Source organism: Eptatretus burgeri, chromosome 7, assembly GCF_056783735.1.
Source record: "Eptatretus burgeri isolate ZD-2024b chromosome 7, Ebu_testis_v1, whole genome shotgun sequence".
Lineage (NCBI taxonomy): Eukaryota > Metazoa > Chordata > Myxini > Myxiniformes > Myxinidae > Eptatretus > Eptatretus burgeri.
This window is the reverse complement of record NC_140967.1, coordinates 111,510,139-111,534,250: the sequence shown is the minus strand read 5'-3', so window position 1 is coordinate 111,534,250 and position 24,112 is coordinate 111,510,139. Positions and strand designations below refer to the sequence as shown.

General features: G+C 44.2%; 1 protein-coding gene across 2 annotated transcripts in view; it reads right to left on the bottom strand.

Annotated features, from left to right (window-relative positions):
• Positions 1-490: 490 nt before the first annotated feature.
• MOCS3 (molybdenum cofactor synthesis 3) overlaps positions 491-24,112 on the bottom strand; it is an 84,572-nt gene continuing 60,950 nt past the window's right edge. For both annotated transcript variants that reach the window (XM_085890300.1, XM_085890301.1), the window contains 4 exons: positions 23,284-23,331; positions 20,607-20,703; positions 19,553-19,663; positions 491-1,390 (listed from right to left, as the gene is read on the bottom strand). In XM_085890300.1, the coding sequence (XP_085746426.1) occupies positions 1,239-1,390; positions 19,553-19,663; positions 20,607-20,703; positions 23,284-23,331 (408 nt within the window). In that variant the 3' untranslated portion in view covers positions 491-1,238. The remainder of the gene's footprint in view (positions 1,391-19,552; positions 19,664-20,606; positions 20,704-23,283; positions 23,332-24,112) is intronic.

Genomic DNA, 24,112 nt, shown 5'->3' with positions numbered 1-24,112 from the left:
TCTCCATATGTGTTCACCTAGTCGGGGCAGTTGGTGTATTCCGCATGCCTATGTCATCGTTTGGTGCTGACCTGTATCCATATTCTAGATCCATATGGACCTAAAGCTGTGTTTCGCGTCGTCCACCACACATGAGTGATCAGATAAATAAACACAAAAAAGCACAGGTGTCCACAATGAGAATTCGCCCTGCATTCCCCAGAAAGATATACTTTGGCTACATTTGGAAGATGTTACTGGCTGCGTTCCGAGATATTTTAAAAGCTTGAAGTATTAATTGTTAGTGACAACTAAAACAGAAAATTTGAGTGTCTAACTCAATATTTATGGAGACGGAGCACTACAATGCCTTTGACATTTGTCCCAGTGATGGCAAAGGCATCTCTTAGTGTAAATGATGAACCCGAGAGACCGTGGTTACAAGAAACGAGTCATGCTGCTCTCTGCACTCGTACAAGTGTTCAGAAAGACTAAACTGATTACACAAAACTTATATCATCTTCAAAATCGACTTGATCACTATTTAATTTCAAACATGATGCGTAGCATTTACACCTTTGAAAATCATGTGGCATTCGTTTAGAAAAAAAAAAAGTAATCGAGCAAGGAAAGATAATTTAGAAATGATGCAATCGTCACACATAACAAATAGGAGGGAGATCAAACAAAAGAAGGTAAGGATTGTAAATGCATAAAGATGGCTTTGAGATGCCGGCTGAAGTGAGCTGGATAGTTTTGTGCCGATGGGGGAAGACAGAATGGCAAAGAGAGCGGATAGATTGAGGGAGCAAGGTAGGAGGATTGTGTGAGGAGGGATATCAGTAAGGTTCGGGTGGTTGGAGAGTGGAGAAAGTTGGGTGAGGACAGAGGGAGGTGCAGGAGTATTGTGGTCAAGGCAGGGAAGAAGCTTGGTGTCATCGGACCGCACCCCTTGTAAAGGGAAGAGGAGAACAACAAAAATAACGGGGTGGATGTTGGATTGTGAGAGTGTGACAGAAAATGAGGGTGGGGTAGGGTGGGGAAGAGGGGGGGGGGTTCAGTTTGAAAGTCTATATCCACACCCCAGTCAAGTTGCTTTGCTTGCAATATCAGAAAGACCAAAGAAAGGCACCAGATAATATCCTCGAATGCACTGCTTGCTGAATCTGCACAAAAGGATGGCCCAGAGCACGAGTTGCATCAAATGAGGAGAGTGATTAATGAAGTAGGCCCCAGCTTCTGTATGATAAGGTTGGAGTTTAATACTGTGGGAACGTGAGATCCACACATGCTGCCCATGCCGTCAGGCCACCCTGGATGTCCATCAGAGTGACAGGTTCCGCTGCCAGAAACTCTCGGAGAAGCAGCACTGCCTTTTGGGAGTCATTTCCTTGCTTGCAGATGATAAAGACTAGAGAGAAGGGCCATTGGAGAGAGGGGGAGACGAGCAGTTTTTACAAATGATGCATTTGCTGTGTGCAGAGTACAAGTTCGTTCAAACAGGGAAGCATTCATTTTTCTTCTCTTATCCAATGTTTTCCACATACACATGCAACCTGTTCATCTAATACTTTGTTTATTTTTTTATAACAATATGAATTGCAAAGTGATTCCATAACCTGAACACAAAGCCATAGTCTTCAGCAGTTTATGGGTATTAGTGTGGTGCTACAGCTATTAGTGTCCAGAATTTTGTGCAGAATGTGAATAGTACCTACGATAACTGTCTATTGCAGTTTTGATCGAATGTTGCCAGGGATGTTATCAACTTGTTTGTAGGTTCTTCTTCAACAGAACTGTTACAGTGATAACCACTGGCATCACAACTGTTTGTATGTGCCACATGCACTGTATTTCGATCTGTAGTTGTTTGTACTTGGACACCTTTTCAGTCTCTTTCACGTTCATTGTGAAGCTATTTTCTGATGTGACAGCTCCATCTGTCACATGGCACTGGTTGTTCTTCTTGTGCTTGATAACACTGTCAGGTTTGTTTCTGTGGATGGTTGTCAGTGTGAATCATTGTGCCTCACAAAACTGTCGCTTCTTTGGTCTCAACTAATGTTCACGATCAGGTACATCAATGCCCCCATCCCTGCCCACCTCATGTGGCTTTGTGGATCTCCTGAGATCTTCTTTCTCATCGCCGTTTTGTTCCTCCTTGTTTCTTCTTATGGCTGCTCTGTCATCACGAAGTGCATGCTCTCATGCCACCTCCACCTTGCAATGTTTGACCGGTCTTAAGATAGAACACTTAGGCTTTCTGGCCTCATGGGATAGGGTTCGTTGCATAGATTAATCTTCAGTGTAATACAGAATGTATCTTGGCCCACAATGGAAAGCTTGGCAACTGTTTCCAACTGTATAATCTCTCTGCCACATTTTCGTCTCAGCAGGTAGATGTCAACATCTACTCATAGGTGATGCATCTGTGCCAGGTTTGAAGCTTTGTGGTCTTTGTGTCAATTTGCCTGAGGTCTAAGAGTGACTCGTTAAGAATACCAAAACTGGACTGACAACAGGTACTGCCAATGTATTGATTTACAATAATGCTCTTCGAGTTGAGCTCACTTCATAAAACTAGTCCAATTATTTTGGAGTACTTTTTCCTGCTCTCTTCCATCTTGGCATGTAAGTAGCATAGAGAAATGAGAGTTCTGGACCACTTGACCTCTTAACTTGCCAAAAATGATGTGACCACATAAACCATTAACTAAATAATTATATTGCCTTCATAATTGCTCATTCAAATAGTTTAAAAAAAACAACTTCATGAAATAAAAAATACTCTAATAATACCATAAAAAGTGTAAAACTTCTCATCTTTAAATAATAATAAAAATGGCAACGAATAAATATTGTTGTACTTTTGATAAGCACATTCTTTCAAAGAACTTTACAAGGCATATTCATTAGTGTGGTGTATGCTTCAAATTATGTGTGCGCACGCACGCACACACACACACACACACACACACACACACACACACACACACACACACACACACTGGAGAGAAAGGATATGAAGAAAAAAAAAATCATTCCGCCATTGCAAGGAAACATCATAAAAAACATTTACAAAACAAAAAACAAAATTGCTTAAAGTACAATGCACCAAACAACCAAATTCTGCTACTGTATTTTCAGTTTTAAATAATGCTAAAAGTTTATTTTAAACACAAAATCCTATTCTAAATGCAGGAAAACCACAAGACAATTTTATTTGAAACACAAAATGTGACATTAAATACAACTAACAACACATTTCATTCCCCCACTCTCCCAATCTAAATAATGGTGAGGAAAAATCGCCCCAATCTTAATAATGCAGACATGGTGCAGGTGATCTCATCACTGATACCAGTGATCCGTGTGCCCTGGCCTAGTGAGCTTTGAGCTGTGGGGACTCTGAGCTTCGACACCTTTTGTTGCAATTTATAATGTCTCCATTTCGGCTAATTTTCATTCTATACATTTATTTTAATGCATAATATACATATCGTTACATTTGTTTTGTTTAGGGGGGGGGTGGATGGTGGTGGTGGTGGTTAGATATTATCATAGAGCAGATAGGAATGTATAGAGTAGCATGGTCCATGTTGAAGTAGTTGGCCATCTCGTTGTACAATGAGGGAAACGTTAGCTTAAGAATTGTCGTGTTTGCATGTGTGCCATACAGGGGGTGGTGCATGGTAATGATTAGTTAGGGATTATGGTTAAGGAAATTGTGTGTATAACCTCTATGTCAAACTTTACCGGGGGTGTCGGGAGACTCTGCACGAAAGGAGGGAGAGGGGGGTGGAACTATGAACATCTCCCGAGGGGCGGAGCGATTGATCACCTGGGAGGGATGGAGCGTTTCCCCGAGAGAAGAGGGAGGACTCTAATCGGGCAGATGGTCAGAGAGTTGGAGATGACAGAGTTAGAAGCCTGAGAAGAAAGAGTGTGAGGAGAGCTCAGAGGAGGTTGTCCTGCCTGCCTGCTTCGGCCAGCCTCTGCCTGCCTGTGCCTTTCTTCGCCCCGTGCCAATTTTGTCTGCCCGTGTGCTTTGTCTCCTTATCATCCTGCTCCTCGTCCCTCATCACCTGCTTGTCCCCGCTGCCGCCAGAGCTGAGTCCCCTGGTTTTTGTTCCATTTTCCCCATCTGTGACTGTGTCCAGAATGAGGTGCCTTAGTTGCTTGGGACTCATTTTTACCTCACTGTATATAATTATTTATTAATCACATTCCCTTCCCTCCCAACCCACAGTTGTCATCTCCTTGCAATTCAATCATCCCTGGTTTTTATTGGTTGTGATACAGGAAATAAACCTGTTGGTTTTAAAAGCTGTAATGTTTTCATGTCTCTCCTCATGACACACGCATGTGTTGTTCGCCAATAATTCGGAACGTCGTCTGAGGTCGTAAACCGCCGGTTGGGCTCATCCACCCAGCCTCGGTGTTAACGGAGCTGGACACGACAATTGGTTTATCAGGAGTGGGATTTACAACCCGAGGATTAATTGGTGTCAGGAGAACGCAGTGGAGTGTGTTGTGAATGAAAAAAAAATTGGGGGGGGGGGGAATTCCCTTGGCGCACGCGGGAAGAAAGCCGTTCCACAAAATGGCCGACGTGCAGGATTACGCAAGTCTACGGAATAGTCCAGTGGAATCCTGACTGACTGTGTTTTGCAGTATATACAATGTTTTATTGCAATTTCTGGAACTCGTATGTGTACTCATCTCAAAACAAGAGGGTGCCACTTTGGCACTTTTGGGGAATTTTTTTTATTGCCATTTGAAAAAGGGAATGTTTTCGAGCGATAATTATCAACATTTTGTCGACTTGTCTAAAATATTTTTTTATGAAGTAGTAGTACCTATGTCAAAATTAGCTAGACTATTTACAGCCTGTTACCATATATTACATAGAAATTTATGATAAAATCATCCAGGGGCAGAATAATGCACTTAAAATCACATTTTGTTGTGAATAGCAAATAACATCGGTTTAACCTAGAATATGCGCCAATAGATAATTAATAAACAACTTGCATATATATTTACTTTCCATATATATTTCAGATGCTTAATTCATGGTACACCCATGATGACAATTGGTGAAAATACATAGATTCCAGACACATTGAAATAAACATGAATGCATACTCCTGTAACATAAAATGCAATAGTTTATATGTGATAATTTTGAACCATTTGTTGTTTTGACCATATCATATAAGTATTTATTCTTCTGTCTCTTTCTTATTCCAGACTGACTTGAAACATGGCATCCAATGAAGCAGAGGGGTGTCTCTTCAACTGTGGAAAATCAAAAGAAAGTCTTATCTCTGCCAAGCCCCGGCGCCTGCGTACTATCATAGACAGTAGCAAAATCCGTAGTGATGGGTTGCATGTGGAACTAGAGCATAGACGAGCTGATGATCCTAACACTGCACTCTTATGTCACAAAAGTTGTTTCAACATATACGTCAAAGACCCACATCAAAAGATTTGTGGAGGCAAATAGCAACGAAAGCAGTGGAACACCCCCTCCAAAAAGAACACGTCGATCAGAAATTGCCCAGTTTGATTTCTTGACACACTGCTTATTTTGTGGTGAGGTGTGTGAACCAGCCCCCGACCCACGTCATCCTCATAGATGGAAAAGAGTAGTCCATTGCAGAACTGCTGAAAGGGGGCCTGGCATGAAGAGCTTCAAAGATTCCATTCTGGAAATATGTTCCATTCGAGAGGATGAAATTGCCCAGCAGGTCAGGATACGGGTGCAAGGAGCTGTCAGCGACCTTCATGCAGCAGATGCACAGTACCACAAGGAGTGCATGACAAAGTTCATGGGTCCAAGAGGTAGGATGTATGCCCATCGGAAGTCAGAGCATCACACAGATGAATGTGCAGATCCTGCCTTTGTAGAGGTCATCCATAAACTCAGCAATGACCCAACACGGATCTGGAACTCTGTTGAAGTATACAACCTGTATGTATCTCTTGAGGGAATTCAGCTGAAACGATGTATATTGATTGAACATCTTTCAACACATTTTGGGTCAGACTTTGTAGTCCTCTCCAGAGTTGGGGTTGCAAGCATTCATGTGTTCTGGAGCAAAGCTTCTCATCTCAAGATAATACCCGACGATGATGACCAAGATGATTTGGACATCCGCAAAGTCGCAGCAAGAATAACAAAGGAGACAAAACAACTTGTTCCTGACTTGAACAGTTATGTGACAGAAATAAGTGCTGACATCATTCGTGATGATTGTAGTCCGACCTTGCTTCATCTCCTCTCACAGATTTAACCAAAATTAGGAGACGTCTTCGTGTTGCTCGTCCATTTCTACCATCAACAGAAACTCACATGTGAAGTAATGATGGTGAGTCCCATTGCTGGTCAACAAATTTTGGACATCAAGGCGACATCACAGCAACAGGGAGGAAATTCAGAGCAACTCTGTGCAATACATGCGATGACCGGCTGTGACACGGTTTCAGATATGTGGGGCATAGGTAAGACAACAGCACTGAAACAGATGCGACTCGGTCATCTGTTACGAAGTCTTGGAGATCCTGAAGCAAAGATGAATGAAGTTGTTTCCGAGGCCACAAGGTTCATTGGTGCTTGTTATGGATCCAAACAGAAAAGCAATATGTCAGCCATTCGTTATGATGTATGGTCTTCCAAGATGTCAAACAAGAAGATTACAGCTGCACCTAAAGTGAAGACGCTTCCTCCCACAACTGAGTCATTCCTTCAGCATGTACACCGGGCACATTACCAGATGATCATCTGGAAGTCTGCTTTGTCCCCTGACCCACCCAGTCTGGATCCTGTTCGGTCTGGCTGGTCGAAGGATGAATCTGGTCAGGGGTTGGTTCCAGTGACAGTGGCAGACAAGGTGCCACCTGTTCCTGTTGAAGTTCTGCAAATCATCAAATGTGGATATTCATCAAATGTGGATGTTCGTCAAACACGCCATGCTCAACAGCCATATGTGGATGTGTTGTGGCCCAACTCGCCTGCTCCATGTTCTGCAGCTGCAACGGGAGCGACGACTGCTGTAATGAGCGAACAAAAACCGGCAACTCCCACGCTGATGACGAGCTAGATGACAAGTCCGATGACACGTAAGCTTAATGACTATCTGTTGTTATTTCCTTTCAGCCATCGCATATTTCAATTTTGTATCAAATATTACGATGTTTATGTGTGGAAAAATGTATATTGTGTTCGAAAGAAGGATATATTGGTTCAAAGATTAATGAAAATAACACAATATGATATACAGGGTGCCCCACAGAAAACCAGGAAATTTGGTAGTTTATTTAAAACAAAACAAAAGCAAACTTAGATGTAGTGTAAAACAATCACATCACGTTGAAAATGTGATAACTGCTGCATTCTGAAATGAAATTTAAAAAAAAACGGTTAGAAAATTTATATGTTAGTTTTTTGATATGGTAAAATACGGCAAAATAAATCTCTAAATCTCAAATTTCCTGGTTTTCTGTGGGGCACCCTGTAGTATAGGTCATTTAAACGTGTTGTGTGCACAGTACTTGTGTATGTTCAATATTGGAGGATTTAATACTGTCTGAAAAGTAGGCATATTTTGATTAACGATTCATCTTTTTAAATGTGTATAAAAAAATTTCCCCAAGGGTGCAACTTTGGCACCCTCTTGATTTATTATCAATCGATATCAAAGACCTAGAAACAACAATAAAACATTGTATATATCAAAAAACACACCTCAACCCAATATCATACTTTTTCCACTGGACTAGAAGCAGTGAGGATGAAGGAAGCGAGCCCGGTTTGGGGATTAGCGAGGAGATTAGGGTAGGAACCTCCTTCATTCCTGAGTGATCGTGTCAGGAAGTGGGTCAGAACCAGGAAGTATTATATTATAATATAATAATATTATATATTATACCATATATAATATAATATAATTAATAGGCTGCCGCTCAACGATTTAAATCATAACCGCACTAGAAATCGAAGTGTCAACATCACCGTCATACCGAAGAAAAAAAAGAACAGAAACCAGGGAGTCTGGAACACTGACACTAACCATTACCTCGACGTGTTTCGACTTATGAGTAAATTACAAGTAACGTGTGTCGACGTGTGTCAATGATCGCGTAACATGCCTCCAACTTATGGTCAGCGTATGCGGAACGTGTGTCATACACTGGCAAACGTCGAAAAATTTTCAACATGCTGAAAATTTGGCGACGTACTCGGCGTACTATGACGTATGCCAGCGTACTTCAGCGTGCTATTAACGTATACAAAACTTACCCATAACGTATTCAACGTGTGCCAGCGTATTCGGCAAATTTTTCATACGTCGGCCTACGCTGGCTAAAACATCAAGGTGTGACAGCGGCTTGACACTTTGATGTCTCGTGCGGTTATGATTTGAATCGTCGAGCCGCAGCCTATTAATAGCCTACGCCACGTGATTGTCGGCGATACGCATAAGTTAGACTTTCGTTGGGCATAGGTTGTGAACGCCGACAGCACGCTCAGCATTCATTGTTATAAGTCATTTATATGTTATTGAAACGTTCTGTGTACGTTACTAATACGTTATGCATACGTCCAACTCGTTATGAATACGTCCAAAACTGGAAAAAAAACCATCAATAGTTCGGCGTACACCAGCGTTTTACATACATTTTGATACCTTGTCATACGCCGGCTGAAACGTCAAGGTGTGACAGGGCCCTAAACAATGGTGAGGAAAACAGGCCACTATCCAAACAATGGTGAGGAAAACAGGCCACTATCCAAACAATGGTGAGGAAAACAGCCCCTTATCTAAACAATGGTGAGGAAAACAGCCCGTTATCTAAACAATGGTGAGGAAAACAGGCCCTATCTATATAATGGTGAGGAAAACAGCCCCTTATCTAAACAATGGTGAGGAAAACAGGCCCTATCTATATAATGGTGAGGAAAACAGGCCCCCCTATCTAAACAATGGTGAGGAAAACAGCCCCGTATCTAAGCAATGGTGAGGAAAACAGTCCCCTACATAAATAATGGTGAGGAAAACAGGCCCCTATCTAAACAATGGTGAGGAAAACAGCCCCCTATCTAAGCAATGGTGAGCAAAACACCCCCCTATCTAAATAATGGTGAGGCAAACAGTCCCCTACATAAATAATGGTGAGCAAAACAGCCCCCTATATAAATAATGGTGAGGAAAACAGCCCCCTATCTAAACAATGGTGAGGAAAACAGGCCCCCCATCTAAACAATGGTGAGGAAAACAGCCCCCTATCTAAATAATGGTGAGGAAAACAGCCCCCTATCTAAATAATGGTGAGGAAAAGAGCCCCCTATCTAAATAATGGTGAGGAAAATAGCCCCCTATCGAAATAATGTTGAGGAAAACAGGCCCCCTATCTAAAAAATGGCAAGGAAAACAGGACCCCTATCTAAATAATGGCAAGGAAAACAGGACCCCTATCTAAATAATGGCAAGGAAAACAGGCCCCCTATCTAAATAATGGCAAGGAAAACAGGCCCCCTATCTAAATAATGGTGAGGAAAATCTAAACAATGGCAAGGCAATCAGGCCCCCTATCTAAACAATGGTGAGGAAAACAGCCCCCTATCTAAGCAATGGTGAGGAAAACAGTCCCCTACATAAATAATGGTGAGCAAAACAGCCCCCTATATAAATAATGGAGGAAAACAGCCCCCTATCGAAATAATGGTGAGGGAAATAGCCCCCAATCTAAACAATGGCAATGAAAACAGGCCCCCAACATAAATAATGGTCAGGAAAACAGGCCCCTATCTAAATAATGGTGAGGAAAACAGCTCCCTATACAAATAATGGTGAGGAAAATAGCCCCCTATATAACCAATGAAAAAAGATGTAAAACGTCATAGCCCCCGAGGTTTTCATTATTTTGCTGTACAGAGTTAAAGGTCAGGTAAGGTATGGGAGCATGCGCTGGAGCAACGCGTCACTGCGTCCACTTTCCGCCGCTACTCCAGGGGCCTCCGTCTGGTCATCCCCCAAGCAGATGATTGGCCCATCCCAATCTCCTTGAGATGCTGATCAACCTGCTGCAGCCACGATGCACGGGGTTGGCCTCCTCCACTCATGAGGCTACCTCGTAGAGAGAATCTGGTGAGCAGGATCAGTGTCAGGATAATGAGCCACATGTCCATACAGCCACAGCATGGACTATGCAGGTAACAAGTCTCATTTGAGTCTCTCTCAGCACCCGCTCGTTGGACACAAAGTCCGAACAGCGAGAGCCAAGGATTCTCCGAAGAGACCTGGTCCCAAAGGAATTAAGTCTCCATCTCAGATCCCTGGTCAGAGTCCAACTCTCACATCCATAGAGCAAGACTGAACCAAGCACCAAGGACCTGAAGATTCAGACTTTCGTCCTCCTGCACAGGTACCGGCAGCGCCACACCCCATGATCCAGTGAATCCATGACTCCCCAGGCCCGACCCAGACGTCTGTTGACCTCTGGCTCACAGCCAGCAGAGACATTAATATTACCGTCAAGGTTAGTGAATCTCTCTGTGACCTCAACATCCTCACCACAAACAGATACAGACAGGATAGCAGCATCCAAGATGTCAGTGAAAGCCTGGATCTTAGTTTTGACCCAGGAAACCCGTAATCCCAGCGGCTCTGACTCCTCATTCAGAACTGCGAGGGCCCACAAAAGGTTATCTAGAGTCTCCGCAAAGATGACCGCATCATTTGCGAAATCAAGGTCAGACATCTTGACATTCCTAAACGAAGCAGTACAGCTTGATCTCTCTGACATCCTCCCCAGAATCCAATCCACACAAGTGCTGAAAATTGAGGTAGCCAGCACAGCCCTGATGAACTCCAGTAACAACTGGAAATAAGTCAGAGATGGTATGACCACATCTCACAACAATCTCAGACCAGAGTGTAGTTCAGACATCAGATGGATCAGTTTTGGTGGCACCCCACAAAGACCAAGAATCCTCCAGAGGGCATCCCAATTCACTGAGTCAAACGCTTTAAAGAGATCAACATAGGCTGCAAGCAGCCCCTGCCGACACTCTCATCTGCGTTTGGTGAGGACCCGAAGAGCAAGGATACGGTCAACCATTGACCTCTTTGGTGTAAAGCCTGTCTGTCCTGGATGCTGGTGCTCAAGCAGATGGTGGAGAAGCCCATCAAGAATTATCCGAACAAAGACCTTGTCCAGCACTGAGAGCAGCGTCACCCCTCCCTCGGTAGTTGTTGCAGTCCTGGTGATCACCATTCCCTTTCCAGAGAGGGACAACAAGGCCAGTCAGTTGGGATGATGCCTATGTTCCAGACGGAGCACAGAACTGCATGCAACGACACGAGTGCAGCATTTCCACTAGGCTTGAGAAGTTCAGCATGAATGCCACAGATCCCTGGAGCTTTGCCCTATTTCAACCGGTTCACTGCAGCCTGTGTTTCCACAAATGAAGGTGGACCACAGTTGGAGGGTCAGCAATTGGGATAGTAACACCCCTGACATCCAATCTGACAGCTGGTGGATCAACCTGGTACAGCCGCTCAAAGTAACCGCCCCAGCGGGCCTTCAATTCGGACTCCTCTATCAAGAGCCCATCACCCTCTGCTCCAACTGCAGTACACCGAGGGACGGGCTTGGAGGAACGCAATGCGCGAATTCCCCTGAAAGCAGGACAAGAATCACTTGACCACAGGTGATGCTCCATCCCATCACAGATTCCTCACACATTAGCCTCCTTGTCCACCCTTGGTGCATGTGCAGTTTTACGCCTCAGCTCCCTTAACAGCTCAGCTCTGCCATTCAGCCTTGCCCTGCGACTCTGGTCAATGGTATCCAGTGTCCCTTGAGAGTCAAAATTCTTCTTCGCCCTACAGTGAGTTCCAAGACATCTAACGGCAACATCAAGGACGGTGGCCTTGAAGGCATTCCACATCTCTTCAGGATCCCCAAAGCACCCAGACCCTCAAATCTCCACTTAGCCTGTTCGCAAACTCCTCAGCTACCCTCTCATCCTTGAGCTTGCCAACATCCAGCCTCGGCCGGGATGGTACCATTCTCCTTGATTTAAGGTGCAACTTAAGAGTTGCAACAACAAGCCTGTGGTCAATATTGAGGAACTGAGCACTCCAGTGGACCCCGCAGTTCTGGATCATCCTCCAGCGACCATAAACGAGCACATGGTCAATCTCCTTTGCCACACCGCCAGTGATGGAATACAAATCCCAACAATGAGCCTGTGGGGGCTGAAACCATGAACCAGCCACCTTCTTGCAAAGTCAAGGAACTTAGTGCTCTTCTGGTTCACAGTTCTAGACCCATGCGGACCAACACATGTCTCTTAACCATCCCTCTCAGTCCCAGTTGATGCATTGAAATCCTCCAACACTGGAAGAGTATCTCACCTTGGGGCACTGATCAACCACAGCCTCAAGCGTGGCATAGAATGCGTCCTTCACGGTGAGATCACTCGCCTCAGTTGGACCATATACAGAGACCAGGGAAATGACACCCAAGGAGTGACAAATCCTTCGTCTCATAATACGCTCGTTTACCGGTGTTACCTCATATATCATTGGAGTCAGCTTATTGGATACAGCTACAGCAACTCCTTGGGTATGGTTACCATCAGTGACCAGACCAATAGTAGGTGTGACCACCCGCCATGATCTCGCCGCAATCCGTTCTCCGAACCTCAGAGAGTGCTGCAACACTGATGTCCAAACGCTTGAGCTCAGATTATAACAGAGACAGGTGATCATCCTCTCTTCGGGATAGGAAATTCCAGGCACCCACCCGAAGGGACCGCCTTCGGTTAACCCAAGGAGACCGCCGTCTGGTGGACGACACCTCAGCACCACCCCAACACACACTTCCGCAATCTGACCCGGGAAGGTTACCCTGTGGTTTCCCTCCTATCATCAAAGATTGTGGGTCCCGAAGGCTTTGCCCCAATCCCGTCATTCGGTGAGCTGCCTTGCAAAGGGAAGCTGCACAGGAGGTACTCCCACATTATGGGTTTTCAGATTTTTTTTCATGCTGTTTGTATGTTTTGCGGAATGGAGGGTTTTATGGTGGCCGGAGTGCAAATCCTGCCACCAACCTCCTCATAAAAGTAACCCAACTGCAGGAGGACGTCCGCAAGCACAATTGGGCACTCGAGTTAGAGGGCTCGCCCATATTTATGTCCAACTAAAACGGCTGTCAGTCTTCCAGTTGGCCATCATTGATCAGATCGTAAAATAAAGTCAGGTGCAAGTGTATGCCATTGTGTACTGTGCTTGTGCGAATTTTGAACAAAATCGGACCATGCATGTTCGCGAAATAGTTGGGGATACGTTTAAGCAACAGAATGGCTGACAGTCAGCCATCTTGGATCTGAGGTTGAAATAAATGACGGGCATATGTAAGCCATCATTCAAGACCTGTGTGCCAAGTTTGAATAAGATTGGTTAATGCATTTCCGAGAAACGGTTGACGACGTGTTCAACACTGGGTTTTATTTTTTACAACTATCTAGTCCGCCAGTCTACCATCTTTGATCAGATTGCAAAATAAAGTCAGGTGCAAGTGTTTGCCATCATTTGCTGTGCTTGTGCCAAGTTTGAACAAAATTGGACCATGCATGTCAGAGAAATGGTTGGGGACACGTTGAAGAAACAAAATGGCTGCCAGTCGGCCATATTGCATCTGATCTTCGAGAAAAAAATGGCGTGCATATGTAAGCCAGCATTCGTTATCTGTGTGCCAAGTTTGAACAGATCGTTTCAGTGTTGTAGCTCGACCACAAGCCTTGACCTTATCTCCAAAAAAAAAATTGGGTGTCTTGAGAATTTCAGTTTGAAGACAATGCCAATATACAACAGTTAACACTTACTCGTCTGTACCCTGCATTCATCCCACACCCTCCACTGCATCGTTTCAATGCATTTCAATGCATCGACTGGAACTCATAGGGACGGTTATGAGGTGTGTGTTGGTCCCCATGGGTCAGGAACTATGAACCAGAATAGCACTAAGTTCCTTGACTTTGCAAGAAGTCATGGACTTAGTGTGGCTGGTTCATGGTTTCAGCGCCCACAAGCTCATCGCTGGACTTGGTATTCCAACGCTGGCGGTGTGGCAAAGGAGATTGACCATGTCCTCATTGACGGTCGTTGGAGGATGATCCAGAACTGCAGGGTCTACCGGAGTGCTCAGTTCCTCAATACTGACCACAGGCTTGTTGTAGCAACTCTAAAGCTGCACCTTAAATCCTGGAGAATGGTACCATCCCAGCCGAGGCTGGATGTTGCCAAGCTCAGGGATGAGAGAGTAGCTGAGGAGTTTGCGAACAGGCTGAGTGGACACTTGGGGGGTCTGGGTGCTTTGGGGGGTCCTGAAGAGTTGTGGAGCGCCTTCAAGACCACCGTCCTTGATGTTGCCGGTGGATGCCTTGGAGCTCACCGCAGGGCAAAGAAGAATTTTGTCTCTCAAGGGACACTGGATACCATTGACCAGAGTCGCAGGGCCAGGCTGAATGGCAGAGCTGAGCTGTTCAGGGAGCTGAGGCGTAAAACTGTACGTGCACTGAGGGTGGACAAGGAGGCCTATGTGCGAGGAATCTGTGAGGGGGTAGAGCATCACCTGTGGACAGGTGATTCTCGTTCCGCTTACAGGGGAATTCGCGCATTACGTTCATCCAAGCCCATCCCTCGGAGCACTACAGTTCGAGCAGAGAGTGGTAGGCTCTTGACAGAGGAGTCTGAAGTGAAGGCCCGCTGGGCCGGTTACTTTGAGTGGTTGTACCAGGCTGATCCCCCAACTGTCGAGTTGGACGTCAAGGGTGTTACAATCCCTGTTGCTGACCCTCGAATCAACTGTGGTCCACCTACGCTTGTGGAAACACGGGCTGCGGTGAACCAGTTGAAACGGGGCAAAGCTCCAGGGATCTGTGGCATCCATGCCGAACTTCTCAAGGCTGGTGGAAATGCTGCACTCGTGTCGTTGCATGCAGTTTTGTGCTCTGCCTGGAACACAGGCATCATCCCAACTGACTGGAAGAGGGGCCTTGTTGTCCCTCTCTGGAAAGGGAAGGGTGCTCGCCAAGACTGCAACAACTACCGAGGGGTGACGCTGCTCTCAGTGCCGGGCAAGGTCTTTGCTCGGATAATTCTCGATAGGGTTCGCCACCATCTGCTTGAGCACCAGCGTCCAGAGCAGTCAGGCTTTACACCAAAGAGGTCAACAATTGACCGTATCCTTGCACTTTGTGTCCTCACCGAACGCAGACGAGAGTTTCGGCAGGGGCTGCTTGCAGCCTATGTTGATCTCTGTAAAGCGTTCGATTCAGTGAATCGGGATGTCCTCTGGAGGATTCTTGGTCTTCGTGGGGTGCCACCAAAACTGATCGATCTGATGTCTGAACTCTACTCTGGTACTGAGAGTGCTGTGAAGTGTGGTGGTACCATCTCTGACTTATTTCCAGTTGTTACTGGAGTTCGTCAGGGATGTGTACTTGCCCCCACACTTTTCAGCACTTGTATGGACTGGATTCTAGGGAGGATGTCGGAGAGATCAAGTTGCGGTGCGTCATTTGGGAATGTCAAGATCTCGGACCTTGACTTTGCAGATGATGCAGTCATCTTTGCGGAGACTTTAGACATCCTCTTGGGGGCCCTTGAGGTGCTGAATGAGGAGTCGGAGCCGTTGGGATTACGGGTTTCTTGGGTCAAAACTAAGATCCAGGCTTTCGGTGACATCTTGGATGCTGCTGTCCTGTCTGTGTCTGTTTGTGATGAGGATGTTGAGGTCGTGGAGAGATTCACTTACCTTGGCAGTGATATTCATGTCTCTGCTGGCTGCGAGTCAGAGGTCAATAGACGTCTGGGTCGGGCCTGGGGAGTCATGGATTCACTGGATCATGGGGTGTGGCGCTGCCGGTACCTGTGCGGGAGGACGAAAGTCCGAGTCTTCAGGTCCTTGGTACTTCCAGTCTTGCTCTATGGGTGCGAGACTTGGACTCTGACCAAGGATCTGAGACGGAGACTTAATTCCTTTGGTACCAGGTCTCTTCGGAGAATCCTTGGCTATCGCTGGTCGGATTTTGTATCCGACGAGCGGTTGCTGAGAGAGACTCGGATGAGATTTGTTACCTGCATAGTCCGTGAGCGTCAGTTGCGGCTGTATGGACATGTGGCTCGTTTTCCTGACTCTGATCCTGCTCACCAGATTCTCTCAGCGAGGGAGTCTCATGAGTGGAGGAGGCCAGTGGGTCGACCACGTGCCTCATGGTTGCAACAGGTTGACCATCATCTCAAGGAGATGGGGATGGGCCTGGCATCTGCCTGGGGGATGGCCAGACGGAGGCCCCTGGAGTACCGGCGGAAAGTGGACGCAGCGACGTGCTGTTCTGGCACATGCTCCCATACCTGACCTGACCTGACCTCCACTGCACATTCCACACCCCCTGCTGTGTATCACACACCCCACACTGCATGTCCTACACCAGCCCTCTGGAATACCTCCGGCTGCGTATACCTCTCCACAACCACATGTATGGCTGTTTGGTATAACGTCCACCCCACGATGACGACTCTCTCTTCCCTCTGTCAGGGATCAACTTGTAATCACCCATCCCAAGTCTTTTTTTTCTCATGTGGCAATTTCATCTGTCACTGTGCCAGAGAGCTGGATGTTGGCTCGGCAACAACGAGCCATGGCATTGCAGCAAAGACTTTCTGTGACTCTGTGGGTTTGACCCAATCTGCCAACATTCCAAACTGGATTTTTAATACTGCACAAGCCCGGGGAGTGGAAACATTCCCAATCCGCCAGAAGCTGTCAGAAATTGTAAGAAGCCTGACAGCAGACCAATGGGACCACGAAGCTACGCATGGGCATGAGGTTATAAAAAGCCAGACGAGGGGAGAAGAGGGAGGGCAGGAGGGTGACATAGGACAGACAGAACGTGGGGAGGTAGACTTGAGAAGATCTTAGGGAAACATCAGAGAGTTTGGAAGCAGAGTTTGTAAAAACCGTTCAAGACTGAGGGAGACAGCTAGTTGAGTGAGGAGTGGGTCGACCATTGTAATTGCAATGGAAGCTGAAACAGATCGGGACATCATGTGTGTATGAAGAAAACAAGCCACAGAGTCCGGACGAGCCGCACCCTTTCTATCCCTCTCCCGCTTGAACCATCGCCCCATTCCATCACTACCCGACAAGAATGACATGTGGAGAAGGTGTTTTTTGTCTCATGATCTCTACCGTATCTTAGTGCGTGTGTGAGTGTGATCAGGCCATTAACTTCATGCTTTAAATTGTCAAGATAACGAAGGCACATGGAAATATAGTTGAGAGAAATATCATCATAAATCCTTGCTTCTTGTTCTTCCCTCCCCTAATTTTTAAATAAACACTGTTTGATACCATTGAAATATCGACTTGGTGTGCGGTCCGGAATTGGGAACAGCTAACTGCGGCTCAGTAAATCTACAGCCATTGGGAATTTGCCCAAAAACTCCTCGTTAGGAGGGTACAAACTTTGCTTGGCCTTCGTTGAGGGGCTTCACTTGGCCCCCATCCTTTTCAAAATGATGAATGTACCGTGGATGGCAGGTTCATTATTGGTGCTATTATGTTGGAAACCAAAGTAAAGATATTCTGGGCCTTCCCGGCAGACGGCGTCTCAGTCCCAAGGAAGACTGGCTGCATGACATGTTGATGATTGCCATTCAAGGACATCAACATTAAACAGCACCTTGATGGTAAGACGTTTTTCGCAAATAAAGTGCAGATGAAGAATTTTATCTTGCAGGAGTGCTGTATGCATCCGAAACAATTCCACACTAAACCTACATGAAAACCTGCAGTTTTGTGGGGAAAGTGTGGACACAAAGTTGGAGAATACCTTTTGTAATACACACAAAGCTCCATTACAGGTAATTGTATAAACAAAAGTCAAGGTCAAATTAGCACACTAGTGCATCATAAAGTATATGCAGGACAAAGGCATGAATAAACTTTTGCAAGAATTAATAGGACATTATTTGATACTGGCCAAACCTATGGTATATGAGACTTACACCTGGTTCCCCACATCATAAGCCATTGATTAAGGCCCTGTCACACCTTGACGATTTAGCCAGCGTATGCGAACGTATGAAAAATTTGTCTAAAACGCTGGCACACGTCGAATACGTATGGGTAAGTTTTGTATACATTAAGAACACGCTGGCATACGTCGTAGTACGCCGAGCTGTTAGACAAATTTTCCATGCTTTAAATTTTTCGACGTATGCCAGCGTATGACTCACACGTTCCGCATAACGCTGGCCATAAGTTGTAGGCATGTTACGCGATCGTTGACACACGTCGACACACGTTACTTGTAAGTTACTCATAAGTCGAAACACGTTGAGGTAATGTTTAGCATACCCAAAACGTATTTCTAACCTATGAGTAATGTGTTGTAGGCACATTATGCGATCATTGACACACGTTACTTGTAAGTTACTCATAAGTCGAAACACGTCGAGGTAATGGTTAGCGTCAGTGTTCAAGACTCCCTGGTTTTTTTTTTAATTTTTTTTCTTCGGTATGACGGTGATGTTGACACTTCAATTTCTCGTGCGGTTATAAAATAATATAATTAATAGGCTGCCGCTCAACGATTTAAATCATAACCGCACTAGAAATCGAAGTGTCAACATCACAGTCATACCAAAGAAAAAAAACCAGGGAGTCTGGAACACCGACGCTAACCATTACCTCGACGTGTTTCGACTTATGAGTAACTTACAAGTAACGTGTGTCGACATGTGTCAATGATCGCGTAACGTGCCTCCAACTTATGGTCAGCGTATGCGGAACGTGTGCCATACGCCGAGTACGTCGAAAAATTTTCAACATGCTGAAAATTTGTCGACGTACTCAGCGTACTACGACGGATGCCAGCGTGCTTCAGCATGCTCTTAACGTATACCAAACTTACCCATAACATATTTGACGTGTGCCAGCGTATTCGGCAATTTTTTCATACGTCGGCATATGCTGGCTAAAACATCAAGGTGTGACGGCGGCTTGACACTTCGATGTCTAGTGCAGTTATGATTAGAATCGTCGAGACGCAGCCTATTAATAGCCTACGCCACGTGATCGTCGGTGATACGCTGCCGCGCCCTATGCATAAGTTAGACAATCGTTGGGCATAGGTTGTGAACGCCGACAACACGCTCAGCATTCGTTGATATAAGTTAGCTATATGTTATCAAAACGTTCTGTGTACGTTACTAATACGTTATGCATACGTCCAAAACTGGAAAAAAACATCAATAGTTCAGCATACGCCAGCGTTTTGCATACATTTTGATACCTTGCCATACGCTAGCTAAAACGTCAAGGTGTGACAGGGCCCTTAGGAAGGAAACCCTCACAGTTCCACCAACTCTGTCTTGATAAATATTCAAATTGAGTGTTTCAGTCCAAGATCAATGACTGAGCCAATACAATTGTCCAGACTGAATCAGATGACAGGACTCGTAGCAGCTCATTGAAGAAGCAGACATACCTGGTAAGCTTGCATTATTACTTGGCAGCTTGCTTATCTCCTGAAGGACAAGCTCTTGCAGATTTTCCACTGCTTGATGATTTCTCATCTCAAGATGCTCCAGTGGCATGTCTGTACCATTGCTTTGGTGAAGGATTCACCGGTGAAGTTCGACTTACCAACTCATATCTTTTTTCTGACATAACGGACTTATCTACATTATACACATTGCTTTAGATAAAGCGACTAAATCTCATTGAAGATATGCTCCGTGTTCAAGTAGACTAATACAACTCCAAACATGTTTTACATTAAGCTATTCAGAAAAAAAGGAAACAAATTCCATTTTCGGCTTGCTTCTCTGCAAGAAACAGATTTTAAAAAGATAAAGCACAACATGGTGGATTCAAACACATGGATTTATCATTTTACAAGCTTGAACGATGTAGCAAACTTGGTGGGTGAATGAACATAGCACGAGGGTATGTGGAATGGCCATGATTACAAACCTGGTTTCTTTGCTTTAGCTTTTGAAAGGTGTAGAAGGTGCCACGTCCTTGATGTTAGTTTCAAGGTGAAAGACTTTTGGATCAATGGCCGACAGGTATGAGGCTGTGAGTGGAGAAAGATGCATTTAAATTTTCGCCATTCCTTTATTTGTTAACAGTAAGATGCATAATTCTCATTAGATGATAGTAATAAAGGTATTTTTCATTAAAACAGTAGATTTCTCGAAACAAACAACACACACACACACACACACACACACACACACACACACACACACACACACACACACACACACACACACACACACACACACACACACACACACACACACACACACACACACACACACACACACACACACACACACACACACACACAGTTAGGAGACCAAATGTACATGTCATCACATTCACATCGTACCAGTACAATGCCAAAAAACGGAAACGGCTGTGTTGAAACCAACACCAGCTACATAATTTCTTGTTTGGGTTATTCCAGGCACGGCGTTGACTCCCACACTGAACTGGGTTATAAACCACAAGACAAGGAACCAATAAAAGGATACGAATGGCATGTGATATATGGCATATTTCGAACTCCACAGCTGGACGCACATCGAGCAACAGGTGAGGTTTTCCTTTATCCAGCACTTCCTTGTAGTCCTGTTTGGTAAATAGGATAATTTGAGTTTGATAAACAGTGAATTTTAATGAGGATAAAAGGGCAAAAATAAACAGACCGTGTGTAGACCCAATAACAAACTGTAGTCAACAACTGTGATGATACGAGGAAGCTTACTTTTGCAATCATATTATCTTCATACCAGGGAGTCATCTTTTGACGTCATGGTTGCGTTCTTGAAAATCGTGATGTTAAGCGAAGCTAATTTCCACATATAAATTAATGTAAATGCATGGCTTAGGTTCCAGGGAGAGTTTTTGTGCCTGATAAAGACCATTGTAGACATGAAATACAGTACACAATAATAAAATTATTTAAAACACTTTAATACAGCTGACTGGGTGAGGGTTGAGGGCTGGTGTGCGTGTGAAGATCATCCACCACCTCCTCTTGTTCCATATGCTTCTCTTGCTCCTCATTGCTGAGTTCCAACACAAAAGCATCAAGAGTGGATTATTTTGCTTTCTTTTTATTTTCTGTGTAAATTTCCTTATAACAACTTATGCCATCAGGAACTGCTCTGGACACCATTGAACTACTGTTAGGGTTAGGGTGAGATGTTTGGATCATCCTCACTGAAGATTTGCAAAGCAAAATCCACCCGTTCAAGCCTTAGCAAGACACTTGGTGGATAACACATGAAGTTGTTCTTCTTCATTGTCTTCTTCCTCCGATCCATTCAAAGCTTGAAGTTCCTTCAGATCTTCGTTTGTCAATTATTCTCCATGATATTCGAGAATCTCTATGAGGTCACTTTCCTCCACCTCATCGAATACAGCTTTCCTTGCCAACTTGACAATTTGTTGCTTGGGAGATGGGACTAGATCTTGCAAGCCCCTGAAATCACACACTACTTCTGGCCAAATTTTCTTCCAAACACCATTCATGCAGAACTCCGTAACCTCTTTCCACGATTCGCCAGTGATATAAATGGCATTCAAAATGCTGAAGCGTTTCCTCCAAAAGTTGGTTAGAAACTTCTGGTCATCTGCATTGGTGAATTTGACTAGTTGGTCAAGCATCCTGCATGTGTAGTATACGTTGAAAGTCTTGTTGAGACCTTGATCCATTAGCTAAATCATTGCTGTGATGTGATCAGTATCGTGTGATCAGTGATCAGTATCGTGATGATGTGATCAGTATCGTGATGAGACAACCTTAACATCACGACTGAGATTGTTGAGATTGAGTGGATGACCGGGTGCGTTATTAATGAGCAATAAAATCTTGAAATCCACGTTTTCTTTTGCACAATATTCCTTCCATTCTGGGATAGCCAGAATGTTCAACCAATTAGAGAAGATTGCACCACTTATCCACACCTTATTATTTGCCCTCCAATGGACCGGGAGATGCTGCTTTGAATATCCTTTGAAAGCGTGTGGGTTGAGGAAGTGATACATTGCAAGCGGTTTTGATCCTTGACCCAGACAGACAGCCGATGCTCCATCTTCTCCATCGTGTTATTTTGTGATCGACTCATCTTCTTTGCACTTATGGGAGTTGCCGACATGGTACTTGCACACATCTTGTCAACGTTGGTCAGAATTGTCCTTCCTGTGGTCAGTATAAGGCTGAGCATCACATCAACGTCCACCACACGTTCACTCTGGTCAAAGCGATTCAAAACTTCCAGTTTGGTTCCCAAACTACTGATGCTTTTCCATGATATATTGGGAGTAGAAACAACACCGTCACCTGGGGTGATTTTGACTCATCTTGAGGGATTAAAAACTGCAACATAAAGCATGTGAAGTGCAACCGAGATTAAATTGCATCATGTTATTACAGTTCTAACGACGTTATAACAAAGCACGCAATGACGTACAGCGAAATATGTCTTTAATTGGTTCACGGCGTAATGTTCAGCAAAACGATGTTAAAAGGGGGTAACGTTAAGCGAGGGCTCCCTGTATCTGAATTTGATTACCCTGGGAATCGGATTCAACAGCAAAATGTTCCCAGATGTCTCCTTGATCCAACCCAGCTGACGACACAGTACCAAAGTGTTTGAAGATATGAAAATTGGTGATATAATGAAAAAATAAGTTGATATCTGAACATCATACGACCAAACAATAGTGAGTGCAATTTATGACAAAGCTTCAATTTTGCTGCTGAATGGCAGGGTCTTCCACTATTGAGTGAGAAATGCTTTAAAATGGCCCTTTAGGCAAATTGTTATGTTTACAGTCATGCCATCATATTAATTATTAGGGCTTCTGTGACTACGAAGTCCTTTTCCCTTCCTTTCACCAAATTGCGATTCATTTTGTGTTTTCATAAAACAAAGCACAGGTTTGTTGAAACAAGTATACGGTATTCGCCCGAGCACTTTAATCCTGAGGACAAGGAGATGAAATATACAAAATATACAATCTCTGATGAACACCACCTGTCTCACTTGACTTGAGCTCACTGATGCGGTATCGTGATGAGGCATCAGAGCATTTAGAAATAACATTATCTATCCCTGTTTTGTGGCATGATAGTACATTAATGTCAATAACTCTAAATTAAATTTTCAATGTTTGAGGACCTGATTTACCATTATACCATACCTGGACTCCGATTCTCTCTTCTTTGTTCAGTAGCATTAAATGTCTGCACTGCACATAAATAAACCGTGTCAATAAACGCAGTACATGTCATCAATGTTTATAAACACAGCACTGTGTCGTGCCAGTCATTACACATAGAATAGACATTTACATTAAAAAAATAGCACTAAGAAATGATAATAATGAACCAGAAGCTGTCTTTAGGATTGTATATTTGTGTGTGCTGCAAATTAGACAGTATTTTATTTATCCGTGTATATTATAACATTTGAAAAACTATCATAAAATGCAAAACATATCTCTACAAATGACAGGACCTTGGATCCAGGCAACCTGAGAACATGGATTAAACAGGACATTCAAAAGCTTTACCTTCAGGTAAAGGTTTCCAATATCAAGCAGAACTAAACCAAATTATTCATGATATATATTTGTAAAATTATTCATTAATATTTAAATAAAAATGAAAGAGCTCCTCTGTATCGATGAAGAGGTTTCTATCTCATCCTCTCCACTGTTGTGTAAATGGATCGAGTTGCATTGATGCTCTCATCCTCTAAAACTATGACTCTCTTTTGGCTTCTCTTTCTTTGTTCCACTGAAAAGCTTTCTCAGAAATGTTCCCTTTGTGAAAGGTAGCTCATGTAAGCCCTATTCATGAATAGAATGACAAGACTGATCCTCAACATGACAAACTTTCTACATATCAATATCAAGCTAATCTTACACAGTAATACCTCGCCATACGCTGTTTCTCAATATGCTTGTTTTCCTTTTACGCTCCTTATACATTATGCTCAACCTCCCTAATCTGCTTATTGGCTTCAGA